This window comes from Acipenser ruthenus, chromosome 13 (genome assembly GCF_902713425.1).
Source record: "Acipenser ruthenus chromosome 13, fAciRut3.2 maternal haplotype, whole genome shotgun sequence".
In the NCBI taxonomy this organism is placed as follows: Eukaryota; Metazoa; Chordata; class Actinopteri; order Acipenseriformes; family Acipenseridae; genus Acipenser; species Acipenser ruthenus.
This window is the reverse complement of record NC_081201.1, coordinates 30,629,261-30,648,778: the sequence shown is the minus strand read 5'-3', so window position 1 is coordinate 30,648,778 and position 19,518 is coordinate 30,629,261. Positions and strand designations below refer to the sequence as shown.

The window sequence follows — 19,518 nt, the reverse complement described above, 5'->3', positions numbered from 1 at the left end:
CAGGATGTTAAAAATCAGTACCATGCCAGGGTTTACAATACAGTACTCCCAATTCGATCTTCAATTCCATTACCTTGTGCAGTGTGATCACTTGCCCAGTTCAATTGTATCACTGTATCCTAAATCTATGACAGAAATTATTTAACTGCCAATACAATAAACTAATGTCCATCATGGCCAATGATATACTCACTGTCCACACCAATGCCAACAAAGTTTATATTGAGCTCTTAATATATTCCTGCAAAACAAAAGTCATAGCCATAGGCAACAAGCTAGCTATTTCCAGATATACTTTAGTTCTAAGAGGTCATCCCTACAACTCTCAAGTTTACTCTACTGGGTAATATATATTCTAACATAAAACTATGTGTATGACCTTATTTTCTTGATTTGTATCTTTAAGAATGCTGTATTAGGTAATGATCCTGATCTTTTGCCATAACAATTTCATTTATATAGGGTCCTTCATGTGCAAGCATCCCAAGCACGCAGACCAAAAGAGCTTAAAACTACTCGCTAGTGAAGGGTCAAATAATAATAAAAACAAACATATGTTTTATGCTTAGATTTTAAAATACTGATTAGCCCTCACAAGATAGATTTCTAATTGCGTTCTTGGAATTATCAGGAGACCATCACTGGCAGATTTCACGCACGCACAAGTTAGGATCTAGGTTATAGGAGTAACTCTTTTACTGGTCTGCATTCAGCTTTAGGTGTCATAAGACCACCCCAAAATATGTTACAATAGACATACTGTGCTCAAAGTCCTGAGTGATGGGACAAGAAAAAACAACCTGCGCAAGGTCAAATTTATGGCATGGAGGTGGGTGGGCATGACTAACAATGTATTTGCACATGCTGTGCCTGTTCTTTGGATTGAGTAAGCACTACAGAACTCTGTACTGGCAATCTGTCACATTTCAACAGAACTAAATGAATTGCCATTGTTCCAGCAGCTGCCTACATCATAAATGTAAAGCGCTGGGGTCAGGATAATGTCTTCTTTGCTAGAAGCCATGCATGTCAGCATGCCGAATGCTGTACTTTATATGTAACCAGATAGAATTCTGGCAGGAAATTGGTAAACACAACAATCAAAGTAAATTGCTTTGGTCTCCATCTCTGCTCTTGAATTGCCAAGGAGACCTTGGCATCCTTTCTACATGCCTCAAGCAATAATCCGATCATTGCTGGACATTTTTGGCTTCTATAAACTATAGTCAGTTTTTATAAACTGTATGTAGCATAACTGACGAGCTATTGTGATAAAATAGTGAAACGTATTTACTGTAATGGACTTGTGAACTGGAATGCATACAACAATTAGTACTGCAGCCTGATAGAAAACAAATAGTTCTTTGTAAAAAAACGTTCTTAACAGAGTCCAAGTTCGTATAAACATTAAAGAAAAAAAAGCTTTGTTCTCTGCATGTATGCCAAGACAATATTTACTGCGTTTAACTCTCTTGGCACATTAATACCCTGTAAATTCAGAATATTAAAGAGCTGTGTTTTCCTTTTGTCAATGGTTCTTTGTTAGCATTCTGTACTTTCTAATATGTTTAACATTTCCAGATGCTTGCTAGCTCCAGAAACATTTCTTGTGGGTCTTCACCCCTGTTCATTTTATATCCAGGCTGAACTGGTCAATATACTGAATTATAACCTTATTTGACAAGTATATTAAGATTTATTTTGACAAGGATTAGATTAACTGAACATTTATATTTCTGGTTGACATCTTATTCCAAAGAGGATTTTAGAAGCTAAGTAGATAGAGAATCTGTTTTTGCGGCAGAGAATTGTTGTTTGAAATCCTGTACATATTTATTATACAGAGCCTGAAACCTAAGCACTGTGTGGTGCTCTGCTCTGCTATTGGAATACAACTCAAACTAAGGTCCCTGTAGATAAAAATCTCACACCACGTATCAAAGTTAAGAGAGGATACTGACCAGCTACAGAGAGATTTCACTTGTCCACAAAAGCATAAGTATAAAAGGTATAGGACAAGCAGGTTTATTTATTTAGCAGACACCTTTATACAAGGTGATTTACAGAAACTAAGGTGTGTGAACCATGCATCAGCTGCAGAGTCACTTACAACAATGTCTCACCTGAAAGACCGAGCACAGGGAGGTTAAGTGACTTGCTCAAGGTCACACAAACACAGCGAGTCAGTGAGTGAGCCAGGATTTGAACCAGGGACTTCCTAGTTACAAGCCCTTTTCTTTAACCACTGGACCACACAGCCTTGCACACAGGCTGCCATGCACTCCCATAAGTGCCCATATAAAAAATTAGGACAGTGATTTCCTAGTCTCCACAGAGTACTGTACAGTGATGTTCTTCAGCAGTCTAGTTCCCTACTGTGTAAACTATGCGACAGAGAGCTTTAAGCATTCTCAGTGCAATTCCAGAAGGCTCTGTCACATAACACTTTACATGTGTTTCTTGAAAAGGGGTATAGCTTCACATGTGCCAGGGATATTTGTAACAAATATTCGTTGTTGTAAACCAAGGGTAACGATTCTACATCATTTCACAGTCAAAATGCGTTTTAGTAGCTTTTGTTAGATTCCTACGCTTAGAATAAGGTGACACGTTTTTTGCCAATAAGGGCAAAAAATCACAGCTGACTACACAAAGATGCAGTAACAAATATAACTGGATCTGATTTACAAAAGGTGAAAGCAGTGAAGTGATTGTTCATGGCTGACACTATACTGTGCTCGCCACTGAGTTTTCAGTTCTCCAATTTTATAATAACAAACACATGCTAAACAGAGCTAGGAACAGTGAACTGTGCAGTTTCCATTCCCTTTTTTATATTTCCTATTGTTTTATTGTTTTCAACAAACAATAAAATATGTATTGAATGATACTTGAGGAGGCATGTAGTTACAGTATGCAGCTATATGGAAAACAACACCAAATACTTGGCTAAAAATAGGCACATCAAGTCTATATAAAGGAATCATGTACTTTTCATAACTGTGTTTTCTTGCGATTTTAAATGACCACAATAATTTATAGCAGAGTGTAATAATAAAAAACTCCAAACAAATGAAAACAAACAACACGTTCATGTATTAGTACCTAAAGTCCTTAAAGTTTAAGGAGAGTTTAAGCAGTACTAGTTATGCAACAAACAATCCGAGTTGATCATTAGCTGTTTCTAAAACCCCAGGCTATATTCATAAACTTCCGTTTTTTAAAGCTTGCCAAAGCTGAATAAAAAAGTTTGATATTGATGACCTTCAAATGTAAAGTTTAGTTAAAGTTGACTAGGGCCTCCTGTACCAAAACATAGTGCATTCTATGGTTCATTCACATGTAACCAAATTATGCTTTAAAAGGTGTAAATGAACTGCAGCTGCTTACGGACTGTACAACAGGAGTTGTATTATTTCATAAAACTGTAGTAGCAACACTGAAGATAGCAGCTGAAGTACCAGTGCTGGAGAACGTGTACTGGAATCGGTGTGCTCCTTCACCTTTTAATAAAATTATTTAAAAATATTAGTTTTCTGGCAGAAACACATGTGTTGTTGTTTTTGTGTTGTCAATAGTGTGAGCCAAAGAGATTTTTGATCTCTGAAACGTGAAAGCAATCTATAATAATTAGATTTGACAGCCAGTCAGCTAATAGCAGTGCCCTTTGACACCACTACAAACAAACTGGCATAAATGTCTTCCAGTAACTCTTTGTTTTTATACAGCTGTAAACAGATGTCATTTGTAATATGGCAAAAGTGAAAGGAAAGAGCACAGTTCTGTACTAAAATGTATTAGTACATGTATTTGAATCCTTGCTTTTAAAACAAGCAACATGTATTCATTCTCTCACTTATTGTTATTTGCATTTCTTATTGTTGTTGTGCCTTTCCTTTATAATAATAATTTAGAACTTCCCAAGTTATTTGTTATTTCTCAAGAAGATACATAATTTGCTATATTATAATTCAAAACTATTATTATTATTATTATTATTATTATTAAATTATTGCGCTTGAAAGACTCATAATTTTCCACGACACGGTGTGTTGTTAGACGTGTCTTCCACACACCCTGGAGAGGGTTATTGGGCTTATAAAATGTCTTTACCTTTACTTTATAAAAAGAAAACAGAAAACAATAATAATATTCAAGGTTTGAAAAACTAAAAATATTACTGCTTATTTGCATGTTTTATACACCTTGGTAAGTAAAGTTGATGATTTAAACCGCTACATCCTTAGTACAATAACCGCGCTCTTCACCTTCGTCTCTCAGCAGTAGTTTTAACTTCTCCATAATCTCCCAGTCAGTGAGGCAGTCATGCAGAATGTCGCATCAGTCAACCTGAACAAAGCTGCTCTCTGCATTATAAATAATATACACTGGTGTCTGCAATTATTGGAATGTATTTAAGTTTGTATACTTTTTTTCGTACGCAGTCCCTTCATTGTTAAGATCCAACGCAACCGACTTCCACCCCGATTTCAGATCTTGCAGTCCGGCGAAATTTGGTATGTGGTCGAGGAGATCAAGATTTTGAGATTGTAATTAAAATACATTCACGGCAATTGATTATCATTTAGTGTTAGACTATAAAGAAATATAAAAATGTTGAATGTTTATTTGGCCCGAAGTTCTTAATTAACTGCCAGTATGGTAAATTGTATTGTTTTTTTTTTAAGCTGTTGACCCAGGCACGCTTTCATACTCAGAGCTGATTCGCCACTAGTCGTGCATAAAATAATTATTTCAGCACGTTAATCTTTTACATCAGCTCTAAAGAATGTAATTACGTTGTTCTCAATCATAGGGTCACTGTATGCAGGTAATAATTGCACAACCTTTCACACACAGCACTGCAGTGAGTTTGGTTTTCTTCATCACCTTCAGTCGGCTAGGAAGCAGAATAAACTGGTTACATTTGGTTAAATCTGAACTTTTTGTGATTAAAATTGGACCCTTGTTTGCAAAACAGTTCACAAACCAAGCATTACTGGAATGTTGTCATCACCAACAACAAGAAAAAAAAACATTAAGACTTGATATGCCTGCTTTGTATTAGGTGACAACAAGGCTTTTTCACCGTTGAACTAATGCTCAACGAAAGGCGTAAAGTCCTTCACAATGGAACGAGCCTGGATTATTGTGGAGTGCATTTGTAGAATCCTCGGCATTTCTACAGCAGCAGGTAGGAAGGGTGGAGGCAGATTTATAAAACAAACAAAAAAACCTGTTAAATACAGTATTTAGACTAAATGTGAGTGATAAATGTATTAAGCATTCTTTATTATTGTGATAAAATATAAAATATTTTGCAAAGTAAGATAACTGTTATGTTACACTGCATAAACTTTTATTTGTTGGATATGAAACAAAACTTTTGATAAATGCACATGTGTATTCTATTTTAATTAATAAATTGAGACAGCCTACAATGAAATATATAAATGTAGGTTTTTTTTTTATTTATTTATTTTTTTAATTAAATTTAGGAAACGTTACTGCCTATGAGGCCAGTGTATAGTATATTCCATTAATTAAACAGCTCGGTACAGAACAGCATTTCATCATACAAAACAGACAAGGTGCACATTGTTTTATACCTAAAAAAGAACTATTTCCTAAAGCAATTACAATACAACATTGTTCGTCGAGTTAAAAAGGAACTAAACTGTATTTACTAACATGTCAACAGATTTTCTTTTTTCAAATAATTTGTATATAGCAGTACATATTATATTCACACTTTTTTTTCTTAATTCCGCCATTAAATAATATATGATTTCACTCTATAACCACTAGCCCAGATGGCAAAATAATTAAAAGTGTCACACAATGTATGTGCCATAACCTTCCATTGAACTATGTCCAAAACCATTTATTATCATAATATCAACAGTTATTATAAACTCCCAAGAAATAGAACTGACTGAAATGCTTTTTAATAATGGGGATTGGAGTTGGCACACTTAGTGATACTTTATTTGTTTGTACTGGAAGAATGTACATTTATATTAATTGATAAAATAAATAAATAAATAAACCTGTAGAACTTACATATATGAATTCCTTTTTGTGCACTGTGGTACAAATAAACATCACAAATGACTTGCACGTGTTGGCAAGCAGTCAAGATCTGGAAGACATTAGGGACGTTAGAGTACTTTACACTATTTAATCCTAAACATGTTGTTCGTTTAACCTGTGTTTTACACACTAACTTACTGTTGTAAAAGTACTTGTTTAAGACCTATTGTCTAATCATCTTAATGGAACAAAAACCTTATCCTTAAACACTGCAAATCAGAGTCAGCTGCCCTACAAGCATGTGGCGTGGTTCCCTTTCAATTCGAAGATGACTGCCAAACAATACTTTTGGGATATGCCTGCTTGTCAGGTATTTACTGAGCATTTTATATCAAAGCTGCCGATAGGCCCCTCCGTGGAGTGACATCCTTGGTCCTGCCACCCGAGGTAATAAATAGTCACTTCACGGAGACTTCAGTCTCTTTTGCCTTTCACGAACAGGTAGGTAGGGTGAGTATAACACTAATCTCTTCCAGTTGTGTAATTGACTCTTTAAGAGCTCTTTCTCTCGTTCTTTCTCTCGTTTTCCTGTAGTTCCCTTGCACTTTTATTGCTGGAAGTCGGCTTGCCACTTCCCCGGAATCAGAATCTCGGCAACTGAAGACTGAGCTTAACACTACACAACTTCCTTTGATGTTTAAATATATATATATATATATATATATATATATATATATATATATATATATATATATATATATCTTCAACAGCCTACTTCGCGTAGTGATCGTAGTGTGCTTTACTAATCTTGCAGCTTGCTGCATGTATTTTTCTATAATTTTTCTATAATTTTCCTCTGCTTTTTGCAGCTGTTAAAAAAACATACCCTCCAGCGAGACCAGTCCCGCTCTGCACCGCTGTTGACTTGAAGGTTCTGGGCGACCTCAACACGCCCACTCGCTGTGTGCGGCCTAGTGCCCTTACAGGTTGTTCTTTACTGTTTACTGTAAAAAAACTTTTTTTTTAAAAATCCTCACACTCCAGTTTACTGTTGAGTGTCTGTGTGTACTACTGCCTTGCAGTTTAAAATAAATAAATAAATAATAACAACCATGTGCTTCCTCCATTAGGCCAGATATCTGGCCCTATTATTCAGCAGACAAGCACATTGATCCACTCACCCATAAAGCGGTGTGTAGGTATATTAAAAAAAAGTTTTCGACCCCTTCGAGACTTGCAAGCCCTGCGCATCGCTGCCCTCGGTGGCCTCGGTGCCCCTGCGCTCCATAGCCTCGACACCCTTGGTGCCTTGAGGACTCAACGCCTCGGTGTTTCGACGCCTTTGAGGCATATAAGCTCTGCGCTTTGGTGCCCGTGGTACCCTTGGTGCCCTGACGTCCCATAGCCTTGGTACCTCGGTGCTTCGACACCCTCAGTGCCTCGAGGACTATATGCCTCAGCGCTTCGACACTTCAAGGCTTTTTAAGTCTGGTGCTCCAGTACCCTCAAGACCCTGCTCCATAGCCTCGGTACCTCGGTGCTTCCAACACCCTTGGATGCGGACAAGTCCACCTTACTGGATGCGTCTATCTCCCCTGGCAATACTTTTGGACCAGTGGTGGAGATCCTGCAACACTCTCACAGAGAACAAGAGGCGTCCCGACAGGTGGCTGCAATGCACCCCTCCCATGCCCCGGCATGGAGAAGGGGGAGGCGATGGTGTCCAGCAGCTACTACGGTAACCCGGACTATTCCAATCCCTATGGCGTCACGGAGCAGGGGCCCTGAAGGCTTGGGGCCTCAGATCCACCTGTTTCCATAACACCAACTGCAATACTGGCGCAACTGCACCTCAGACTCCTGGGTGCTCGCTACCGTACACACCAGCTACTCACTGCAATTCCATTCGGGACCTCCTCCCTTTTGAGGGATCACAGTCACATCCGTGAATGACCCTCTCCAGGTCCTGGCCCTGGCCCTCAGACAAGAAGTAGAAAGACTACTTCAAAAACAAGCCATCCGTCTCATAGAACACACCTCTCAAAGAGGTTCTACTCGAGATACTTCTTGGTGCCAAAAAAGGACGACGGCCTTCGCCCCATCCTAGACCCGAGACACCTCAATGGGTTCTTGAGGGAGAGGAGGTTCCAGATGGTCACACATCACCACATCCTCCAGTATGTCTGGTGACTGGTTTACAGAGGGGGAACTTCAGGGGAGCATCTTTGAGTTTTCCGTGCTGCCATTCGGCCTCTCAGCCCCCCCGCACATTTTTTAATACCGGTGCAGAGTACAGTCTACTCGGCTCTCTGTCTGCATTCCCTCATAATAGTCTCTGTAAGTCGTCTTGGATAAAGGCATCTGCTAAATAAACAAATAATAATAAACAAATAATAATGATGCGAGCCTACCTGTCGGACGACAGAGTAGCTGCCATTCACAACTGTCTGGCCCTGTTTCAACAAGGGCCAGAGTACAATTGGTGTTGTGCCAAAAATTACTGGGTCTGATGGCTGCAGCTTCATCAGCCATCCAACGGGTTATTTCACATGCATCCACTTCAAGCGTAGCTCAATGCCTTTCGGCTACACCCCAAGCGCAACAGACACTGTCAGCTTTCTCACCTATGTTGGGAAGCGCTACGCTGGTGGAGGCAAGCCCCTCACCTGAACGAAGGCATAAGGATGGGCGTGATTTACAACATTTCCACTCCGTGCTCTCCAACCAACATGTCCTTGTCCACATGGACAACATGTCAGTAGTTGCGTACATGGACCACCAGGAAGGGCTTCAGTCCCTGGGGTTACACCACATAGCCTTTCGACTGCTGATCTGGGCACAGAGACACTTCCTGTCCCTCCGGGCTGTACACCTCCCGGGAGTGGTGAACTGGGCAGAATGGCGACTGCAACCTCAGGTGGTACAGCACATTTAGGAACGCTTTGGGGAAGCCCAGGTCAATCTCTTTGCCACGGCAGAGATGACCATTGCCCCCTATGGTTCTCCCTCCACAACTGCGGAGGTCCACTAGGGGTCAACGCCCTAGCTCTTTTGTACGCTTTCCTGCCTATACCGCTGCTCCCTGCCTATCTCGAGAAGGTCAGGAGAGACAAGGTGACAGTTCTCCTGGTGGCCCCCAGTTGGCCCCGAAGAATCTGGTTTTCGAACCTCTGCCAGCTGTTGTGAGGCCAGCCCTGGGAGATCCCGCTGCGCATGGATCTCCTCAGCCAGGCGAAAGGCACCCAGAACCGGGCAGACTCCAGCTGTGGGTCTGGCCCTTGAACGGGACCGTCTGTCCGATCTGGGCTCTCTCTACCAGAGGTGTGGTTACATCATGGGCCCTCTTTAGAGGTGCCTCTTTGACCGATATTTGTACTGCGGCTAGCTGGGCTACTCCTCATACATTTACCAGGTTCTACCGACTTAATGTCTTAGATCCCTCTATGCCTTCAATTGGCAATGGGGTCCTTGAGGTTGCACACTCACACCACCAACACTAGATGGCGGTTGCGAGATGTCCGTCATATCTTGTCCGCTCATTCTCCCTCGCAGCAGCTTTGGTATACTTTCCCAAAAGTATTGTTTTTGCTTAATTGAACCCTTCATTGAACTAATAAAGTGATTAACTAGGCATTTTCCCATTATTTTCAAGCTCTTCGTTTGTTGATACGGTTCAATTAAGCAACTGAGCGCTGCGTTGGAACGAAAACCAGCAGACCATGTGTGCCGCCAGGAACAGGGTCGGGAAACACTGCAATATTTGATTATTTACTGTGGTACTGATAAACTATACAGCAAACCACATTGAAGTGTTACAGACCCTGACCTGTTGTGGATGCATTGGTTTTACTTTGCATACCAGGCCTCCAGACAATACAATCATGAAACCATCCTACAGGTAGCTATTTAGAAAGTTTATAGCATTGAAACCATAATACTTTTGAACAAATTACATTTGTTTCAGATTACTGTAATATAACAATGTAATGCTTTTACAAACAACATAATTAATTGTTTACTTTATATTCAGTAAAACGTTACAGTATAGTGACACCATAGGAACATTTTACTGAATAAATCTCCTAATTTCCTTGTTATTGGTTGCTTTGATTAGTTTTCATCAGATCTGTATGATCAATTAGATATGTGACCAAGATTTGTTTTTTGTTTTGTTTCTTTAATTGAATATGCTTAATTTAACAAACAAATTTCCCTTTCCTTTCCATTCCAAAACATCTTGAATTAAACAAAGTTCTTCTGGGAGTAGGAATAGAAACCATCCTTCAGGGAGAATTCAAAAGTCTTGGTGTCTATCTTCTGTGAGTATTCATTTAGTGAACATATTCATACAGAAAAGCCATCTGAACATGTGGTTGTTTTAAAATGTGAGGTGGGTGTGGGGGATAGTATAACTGATGTTTGTACATGGATATTTCACAGTGTCAAAGCTTACCCATGATCTTTTCATGTAAGCGCAGTATCAAGATCTATTGCAGTGGTGCAAAACACATCCTGCTGAGTGGTTGTTAAATAGAATTTGTTTAACATTCTGGCCTGGAGTCAAATTTGCTACCTATTAAACCCCTAAAAGTATTAATTAGCTTGATTTACTTCATGTCTCTGTGTGGCAAAGTGCCCCGCCCCTGTGTGCATTTGTGTGTTCTGTGTTGTGTATATGCGTGCGTATGTTAATGTTGGTGTATAGATTGGTACACGGGATATAAACGGGTCTGTGTTTCACGTGTGTTTAAAGTGTATAATTATATTTAGGCACGAGGATGGCACATCACTTCACGTGCAGATAAAATGTGTATAATGTGTGGCACGGGGTTGCACGTAATGAATTCACGTGCTGGGATTCAAGTGAGTAATTAATTAGTAATTGAATCCCAGCACAACAGTATATATAGATGCACTGTTTCACTCAGTGGTGGTTAGGTGTTCGGAAGAGGAGAACGGGAGAGAGAGAGAGGAGAGTTAAGTTAAAGATCGTAAAAGTGAAGATAAGTGTGTGTACTCACCGTGTTTGTTTGTCTCCGAGCACCGTTTGTTTTTAGTGCGTTTTGTTTGTCTTTTTACTTTGGCGTATAGTGCCGTGTCCCGTGTTTTGTGCTGTTAAACCCTTTTATTTGTTAAATAAACGCTGAGTGCAGCCATTGCACTCAGCTCCTCATCACCACCGTCTCTGTCTGTATATTCCTCTCTGGTCTGACGCCACCCACTCTGGCCGTCTTTGTGACACGTGGTGTCTTCGTGGGATAGCCGCGCCTCCAAGCGTCAGACCAGGAGGGGTATGGATTAAAAAAAAAAAAAAAAAAAAAAAAAAATTACAAATATTGTTTTGGGGGAAAAAAACAAAACAAAACAAAAAATCAATGGCAGAAGACGCCATCAAACTGCGGGGCTGGTTCCTGGAGAATGCTGGGCTGGAGGCCCAGTCTCTGCCCATGGTCGTCCGGGCCCTGTGGATGATGGACAGTGAGAGATGGGAGGCCTTTCAGGAGGAACACACCCCAAACACCTTGGAGGAAGGTGTGGAGTTTGTCCTCAGCTACCTGGAGGCAACCATCAACGGAACAGCAGCCCAGGTAGCAGGACCACCAGCAGAGGGTGAGTACCTGCTGTCCCCATCTCCACCAGCAGAGGGTGAGTACCTGCTGTCCCCATCTCCACCAGCAGAGGGTGAATGCCTGCTGGTTTTGCCTCCACAGCCCAAGTGGGAGGAGCCTGAGCGTCCACAGCCCAAGCGGGAGGAGCCTGAGCGTCCACAGCCCAAATGGGAGGAGCCTGAGCGTCCACAGCCCAAGCGGGAGGAGCCCGAGTGTCCTACGCCCAAGTGGGAGGAGCCTGAGCGTCCACAGCCCAAGCGGGAGGAGCCCGAACGTCCTACGCCTGAGTGGGAGGAGCCCGAACGTCCTACGCCTGAGTGGGAGGAGCCCGAACGTCCTACGCCTGAGTGGGAGGAGCCCGAACGTCCTACGCCTGAGTGGGAGGAGCCCGAACGTCCTACGCCTGAGTGGGAGGAGCCCGAACGTCCTACGCCTGAGTGGGAGGAGCCCGAACGTCCTACGCCTGAGTGGGAGGAGCCCGAACGTCCTACGCCTGAGTGGGAGGAGCCCGAACGTCCTACGCCTGAGTGGGAGGAGCCCGAATGTCCACAGCCCAACAGGGAGGAGTCAGGGCGTCCACAGCCCAACATGGAGGAGTCGGGGCGTCCACAGCCCAACATGGAGGAGTCGGGGCGTCCACAGCCCAAAAGGGAGGCAAGTCGGTGCGTCCACAGCCCAAAGGGAGGCAAGTCGGGGCTTCCACAGCCCTGGGACCCAAGCCACCAGCAGAGGGAAAATGCCTGCTGGTTCAGTCCCAAGAGCCAGAAGGGGAGGAGTTACAGGCTCAACCCCCTGAAAATTTTTGGGGGGGAGAAGGGCAGGATGCTGGTGTCCCCCAGCAGCCTCTCGCTATGCTGCTGAAGGCAGCACGGCGCGCACATGCCCAGCCGCCACAGCAGAGGGAGCCAGCACCGCCAGGAGCAGAGGAGCAGGAGCTGCCTCTGCCTCCGCCACCACCACCGCAAGGAGCAGAGGAGCAGGAGCTGCCTCTGCCTCCGCCACCACCACCGCAAGGAGCAGAGGAGCAGGAGCTGCCTCTGCCTCCGCCACCACCACCGCAAGGAGCAGAGGAGCAGGAGCTGCCTCTGCCTCCGCCACCACCACCGCAAGGAGCAGAGGAGCAGGAGCTGCCTCTGCCTCCGCCACCACCACCGCAAGGAGCAGAGGAGCTGGAGCTGCCTCTGCCTCCACCACCGCCAGGAGCAGAGGAGCTGGAGCTGCCTCTGCCTCCACCACCGCCAGGAGCAGAGGAGCTGGAGCTGCCTCTGCTGCCCGTACCTCCGCAGGGAGTACGGTGGCCGGAGCCCCAGAAAGGGGAGCTGCCGGCCACGAAGAAGGGGGATGAGGTCTGGAGACCACTTTCCCCAGCAGCAGTTTCGCTGCAGGAGTTCTTGTGGCCGGAGCCCCACAGGAGGGAGCTGCCGGCTATGAAGAAGGGGGAGGTCGGGGGACCACCTGCCCCCGCAGCTTTTTCGCTGCAGGACGGGACCAGCATGCTGTCAGCCGTGCCACTACCGGCAGGGGAGCTGACAGCATGTCCAGCCATGGGCCCACTAAAGCCTCCCTTCCCAGCCCGAGACTTTGGCCTGGACTGCTGGGTATTTAAGGGGGGAGGTGGCCGTTGAGGCCATGTGTGCTGCGCACAAGGGGGGGTATATGTGGCAAAGTGCCCCCCCCCTGTGTGCATTTGTGTGTTCTGTGTTGTGTATATGCGTGCGTATGTTAATGTTGGTGTATAGATTGGTACACGGGATATAAACGGGTCTGTGTTTCACGTGTGTTTAAAGTGTATAATTATATTTAGGCACGAGGATGGCACATCACTTCACGTGCAGATAAAATGTGTATAATGTGTGGCACGGGGTTGCACGTAATGAATTCACGTGCTGGGATTCAAGTGAGTAATTAATTAGTAATTGAATCCCAGCACAACAGTATATATAGATGCACAGTTTCACTCAGTGGTGGTTAGGTGTTCGGAAGAGGAGAACGGGAGAGAGAGAGAGGAGAGTTAAGTTAAAGATCGTAAAAGTGAAGATAAGTGTGTGTACTCACCGTGTTTGTTTGTCTCCGAGCACCGTTTGTGTTTAGTGCGTTTTGTTTGTCTTTTTACTTTGGCGTATAGTGCCGTGTCCCGTGTTTTGTGCTGTTAAACCCTTTTATTTGTTAAATAAACGCTGAGTGCAGCCATTGCACTCAGCTCCTCATCACCACCGTCTCTGTCTGTATATTCCTCTCTGGTCTGACGCCACCCACTCTGGCCGTCTTTGTGACACTCTGTTATACAGTCTGCAAGTGATTTTAATGTTTTCCCTAAAAAATGATGTTTGTGTCACAGTCAGGGATCTGGGGACTGATGTGGATTTCAGTGAAGTCTAGAGATTTCAGAAGTACTATCTAGAATGCAGCAGTAAATGGTTAACAGAGATGGCACTGTATGTCTGTGAGGAAGTCAAGTGGATTAAAAAATAGTGTAGTAATCTGTTTTATGACCTCAAGCAACAGGACCTGACACCAGAGGGAAAGGTTGTCTATTAAATACTCAAATCTTATTTTGAAATACAATCTCTTTATTATTATACCCCAATAAGCATGTTGTTTTAACATATACAAATATATGTCTCGTTTAACATATGCTTTCCTTTTCAAGTATTTCAGCAGCTGGCATTAGTGTTTTTGAACTATCCTATTTCATTGACTTACTGCTGGGGCCATTTTTCCCGTGAGTATATATCTGTTTATTATTGCAGAGGAGTTTTGCACATGCATTTATTTGTCTTGCAAACCATTTACTTTTAAAATCACAAACTGTAACAAGCACACACTAAACGAGCATTAGAGTCCTTCTCATAAACACTCATTTTTTTAATATCTATTCTATGAAATACTATTGGTAGTCAGTTAAAACACTTTGTTTTATTATGCTGCAGTTATCCTTACAATGAGACTGAACATTCTTAATTAAAATAAAGAATAATAAGATAACAGAAAGAATAAAGAGTTGGGAGGAGGTCAAGTGGCCTGCCTGTGGTCACAGGCCAAGTCGTTGACTGAGCTAGGCTAACAGACCTTAGTAATAGCAAGCAGACCAATGTCCTACCATGAGTAGTAATACAACATTCAGCGACAATACACCACTTCATTTGAAGTTTCATCGCTTTCCTGCTTTTAAAGAATGTAACAATTTGACACAAGTAAAAACAAGTCACTGTTTTCCCAAATGAGTCACAATCTGATGTGCCCTAAACTACACCACATGATTCATGACTTTGTTCAAGAGAATGGCTAACCTCAGCGATTTTGGTGGTATTTTTATGTCTTGTTGAAAACGTATGAAGCCCTGACTGTTTTTTTCACTATTGCTAAGTTTGAAAAAAAATTGATTAAACAAACGTTTTCTGTATGAGTGGCTCTGAGGAAATGACATAATTTGAATGTGACGCTAACTGCTTTAGTTCTATATACAGCAGAAACATTTAATATCTGGAATGTGCAATACGATCAATCTATATATACATATCCTATACCATTCTCCCATTAATTCCCTTTCTTTAAGGTGTGTTTCTCATGATAACGCGATCAAGCTGAATGCTTTACCATTTCAATAGTTTGTAGAGATTATAAATGTGAAAATGGACACATTTATTAAAAAGTATATCATACCTATTGCCATGTAATTTAGAAACATGTTTGCTTATATCTAAAACAAAGTGTCTGTTTTTTGTTTTTTTTTTAGTAAAATTTGAGAGAATGTTGTTTGTTCAGGAGAAATTATTTATTATACAATCTACATCAATCCAATGAAGTTTCTTACATTGTGGAAACAGCAACGAGACATGGAGTTTCTGTTTTGTTTTAAGCATGTTTAGTGGTAATTCTACATGCTGTAATGAACCTCTTTTATAGTTTAATGAAGGAAAGGGTCCTAAATACTGAAATAAGACAATATCCTTTTCTTTCAGTAGAGGGCCCTCTCTTCCAATTTTTGGAACAAGATTATCCACTTTTCTACAGAGCACTGATTTTATAAGCAGGTTTAATAGACTGGTTAATGGGTAACCTAACTTATAAGAAGTTTACATAGTCACAAAAAGGTACTGTACTATAATACAATATTATGCAGATTACTTTTTACTCTTGTGTGTTATAGTACGTGTTGAATCACTTATTTATCAAATGTAACTATTCTGTATTGCAGCTGCAAGTCTGACTCCACACTATGTATCCGATGGACAAAAACAGCTAGACTGGGTGGTTTTCAAAAGTTTTTAGCCTATACACTGATGTCTGTTGTGTGTTTTCTGCACCCAGTCCTGGTGTGGCATGCTACTATTCCAGGTAACGTGAAGCATCATAAATATTATAAGTATTAAACATAAACTTACAGGATCAGGTGCTAAATCAGAGAAGGTGCCAAAAGTCTAAATTGCATAACCCTACTATGCTGCAATAATAAGAAAACAAACATTTTGAATGTATTCATTTTATTTACATTAAGCAATCATGATTGAATAATTCAATCCCTTATTTACAAATACATGCAACAGACTCCTACACATTACCAGTCTCAAACAAATGTTCAAGTTAATTAAAGGTAAAAAAAAGACGTATAAAAGCAAAAATAGAATGTAGACTGAAAGCTGCAATTGGAAATTCATATGGGGTTAAATTAGAACCTGTTTGTTGACTATATACTGATAAAGATTTCAATCTTCATTGCTTAAATTAGAAAACAAATCTCAGTCCATGAACTTATTGTGAGATGCAGAAAATCACTCCAAACATGAAGAGACATGTAAAGCAAATGCTTTTCAAGCTTGGGAAGCGTTTGATGCCAAAGGCATGTTAGAACAATAAGTTTTGCAATGAACAACAAAAAAGAGATAACAATTTCACCACCGAGGATAATTATGCCTGCTGATATAACCAATTACATTTTCCATTCTTACTGTATATATTTAATTATATACTACATTAAGATCAATGCCAGCAGATTTACAGATGTGTTACAGTCTCTGTAAGCTTCTAGAACCGGTATATGAACCGGGCGGCAGTGTGGAGTAGTGGTTAGGGCTGTGGACTCTTGACCAGAGGGTTGTGGGTTCAATCCCCAGTGGGGGACACTGCTGTTGTACCCTTGAGCAAGGTACTTTACCTAGATTGCTCCAGTAAAAATCCAACTGTTTAAATGGATAATTGTATGTAAAAATAATGTGATATGTGAAATTATGTATAATGTGATATCTTGTAACAATTGTAAGTCGCCCTGGATAAGGGCGTCTGCTAAGAAATAAATAATAATAATAATAAAAGCAGATTTTGGCAGAGGTGCAGCAGGTTAATTCACACATTCTGTAAATACTCATGTAAAATGATTTTGATGGCCTCAGTCAGACCTCAAAACCAACACACAGTTTGGCAGGGGGTGCTCAGGTCAAGACAGCAGTATGTAGTGTTAGCATTGAACCCCCCCCCCCCCCCCTCACGCCTTTAAAAAGCTATATTTAAGAGCCATATTAAGAGACTGGGCTGCTTGTGTTCTAAAATGTAATAATGGGTCAAGTGGGAGCACTACCACACTGTCTTAAAACGAGATAAAGGTCTTATAATGTTGTATCACTCTATTTGTTATATATACTAAACCTTGAACACATTATATTCTTGAAGCATTTTTATGACATGAATAAATGAACTGTGTAGGCATCCTATTGGGAATTGGCCGTTACTAACCCTGGGTGCTGAATACGACCCTATAGGGAAATCAAGTCATTATTGAGGCTAGGAGCAGATGGGCAGTCTAGATTATTGCCTCAACTAGCCGAGTCTAGATTATTGCCATTGCTAGCTCAGATACAGCACCTCATTTAGAAAGCTTTCTCCATCCACACAGATTTATTTACAGGTATATGATTCATAAATGACAATTGTATGCTTATAAAATTCTAGCTGATGAGGGACAGTATGTCAAAATAAGGGAGAGTCTTTCAAAAATAAGGGATTGTTAGCACCTCTGATACCTGGCAACCATATGTATATGCATTTCTGGGAATGTCAAAACTGCAATTATGTCTGTTTTACAGTATATTCTTTATTCAAGTGCTTACGATTACACTGAGGCCAAGTACAGCTGTCCAAGGAAAATCCATGCAAATGTTAAGGCTACATAAAGCAGTGGAATTTCTAAGATGCAAACTAAAGCTTTCAGTTTTTATTGTATTTTTTTTCAGGAACCATGCTTGTTACAACTGGCTTTTCCTACTTCATAATAAGTAAGAAGAAAAAGACAAAGCTGTCCAAAGACCCAGCCAGCCAATCTGAACGCTATGCAGATCCTTCTGCTACATTGGTGGATGTGACAGAAACAGGGGATACAGAGCAAACGTTCAGCTTCAACAATCCTGTTAAAAAGCAGAAGACAACTCCCTTAGCATACCTTGAGAGCATACTGAAAATCAAACCGTCAAAAGAAAATGAGCCATCTATGCTTCACCAAAGCTTTCCTGAGGATAAACCACCGATAAACATGGGGAGGAAAAGACAGGAACATATTGAAGAGAATGCAGTAACAATGATTGCAGTTGAGTCTGAAAGCCTGTATAATCATGACATGGGTTTAGAGGAAAATACTTCAGACACGACTCCCATCATCAGATCATAACATTCATTTTTTGGGGGGATTGCTTTATATATTCACTGGAGGTACAGTGTACCATAAAGCACATATCAGATATATTCTGTACATGCTACTGTACGTAGTCAATGAGTCACTTCTCTTCCTAAACACAGTAATAAATAGTTTTATATTTTAATGTTCAAACTGAAAGCTCCAGAGAAACAAAACATTTAACCCCCAACACTACTAATCCAGTTATAATTTACTGCTAGAATATTTGTGCAAAGATATAAGGGATTTCAGTGAATTTACCCAGGAACTGTTTAAACAAAAGACTACTGAGGCTAAAAAAAGCAGAAGAACTCCACAATAACATTGAATATACCAGCTGCAGATCATAAGGGAACATCTGGACACATGTGTACCAGTGGTGCCAAACAATGCATGTATTAAATCAGATCCTGTTTTATCATGAATTATCCTGTTTGCAGTTAAATCAAACAATAAGCAACAAACAGCACCTGGGTCTTTCACTGTGTGTAGAACACACTGAATTCATTGTTATACCTCCTGAGTTTGATTAGTCTTTTTTTCTGCACCAATCAGAAGTCTGTGGTATGGTCATTTTTTACAGATACAATGGAATATGATAATGTTTATTGTGCCATCATGAACTGAAACAACTGTTTTGTTTTGTATAGCTAACCATTTAAATTAATCTCAATGCTGTATATTACCAAATATCGTTATCCCCCGCTGGTTTTCTTAGGGTTTTGGTCATGTCAGTATACATACAGTATATTTCTGTAGTTTACTGTATGTTCCCAAGATACAAACACATGTAATTTAGTTTTATCTAACAAATGTTTTGTTGATAAAGGCTATCTTTGTTTCCAAATAAATAAAGGCTCAAACAAAGCTCTTAATTCAGAAGAGAGAAGAGACTGGGACTGATATCACTCATGCCTGGGCTTTCTATGTAAACAAAGGCCCGCATTTATACAGGGTTTTAAATAAACAATAGATAAGTCTCAGGTTTTTTTGTCTTTTTATTTTTTTATTCTGCAAATATGAAATAGGAAATCATACAAATATTGGAGGAGTTGAATTTAGTTATGGTTGTTTTTTCAAACATTTGCCAACTTGCTAAAGGATAATGAGCCATTGTGGATTAGCTTCATACTTGAATAATATGTCTACTGAGAAAGTTTAACTCTTCTATTCAAACCATGATATTGATAGCTGTAGTCCTTTAGCAAAAGT

The 19,518-nt window shown here is 41.0% G+C and overlaps 1 protein-coding gene across 2 annotated transcripts; it reads left to right on the top strand.

Moving 5' to 3' along the window:
- The first annotated feature begins 4,837 nt into the window (after positions 1–4,837).
- LOC117417991 (transmembrane protein 72) lies at positions 4,838–19,312 on the top strand. 2 transcript variants are annotated; one of them, XM_058985087.1, is made up of 6 exons: positions 4,838–5,194; positions 6,903–7,019; positions 10,286–10,352; positions 14,293–14,364; positions 15,841–15,980; positions 17,870–19,312. In XM_058985087.1, exons 1-6 carry the CDS (start codon positions 5,131–5,133, stop codon positions 18,298–18,300), a joined length of 891 nt encoding a protein of 296 aa, XP_058841070.1. In that variant the 5' UTR covers positions 4,838–5,130; the 3' UTR covers positions 18,301–19,312. The 2 variants fall into 2 exon arrangements, with proteins under 2 accessions (XP_058841070.1, XP_033886359.1); XM_034030468.3 differs by lacking the exon at positions 6,903–7,019 and having other exon boundaries at positions 4,842–5,194; positions 17,870–19,307.
- Positions 19,313–19,518: the final 206 nt, after the last annotated feature.

Bases quoted from the DNA above. Each gene is read 5' to 3' on its own strand.
- LOC117417991 (XM_058985087.1), top strand. From the start codon at position 5,131: ATGGAACGAGCCTGGATTATTGTGGAGTGCATTTGTAGAATCCTCGGC. The intron at 5,195-6,902 runs GTAGGAAGGGTG...TGCTTTTTGCAG, and splicing joins CGGCATTTCTACAGCAGCAG to CTGTTAAAAAAACATACCCT. The intron at 10,353-14,292 runs GTGAGTATTCAT...TTCCTTTTCAAG, and splicing joins AGTCTTGGTGTCTATCTTCT to TATTTCAGCAGCTGGCATTA.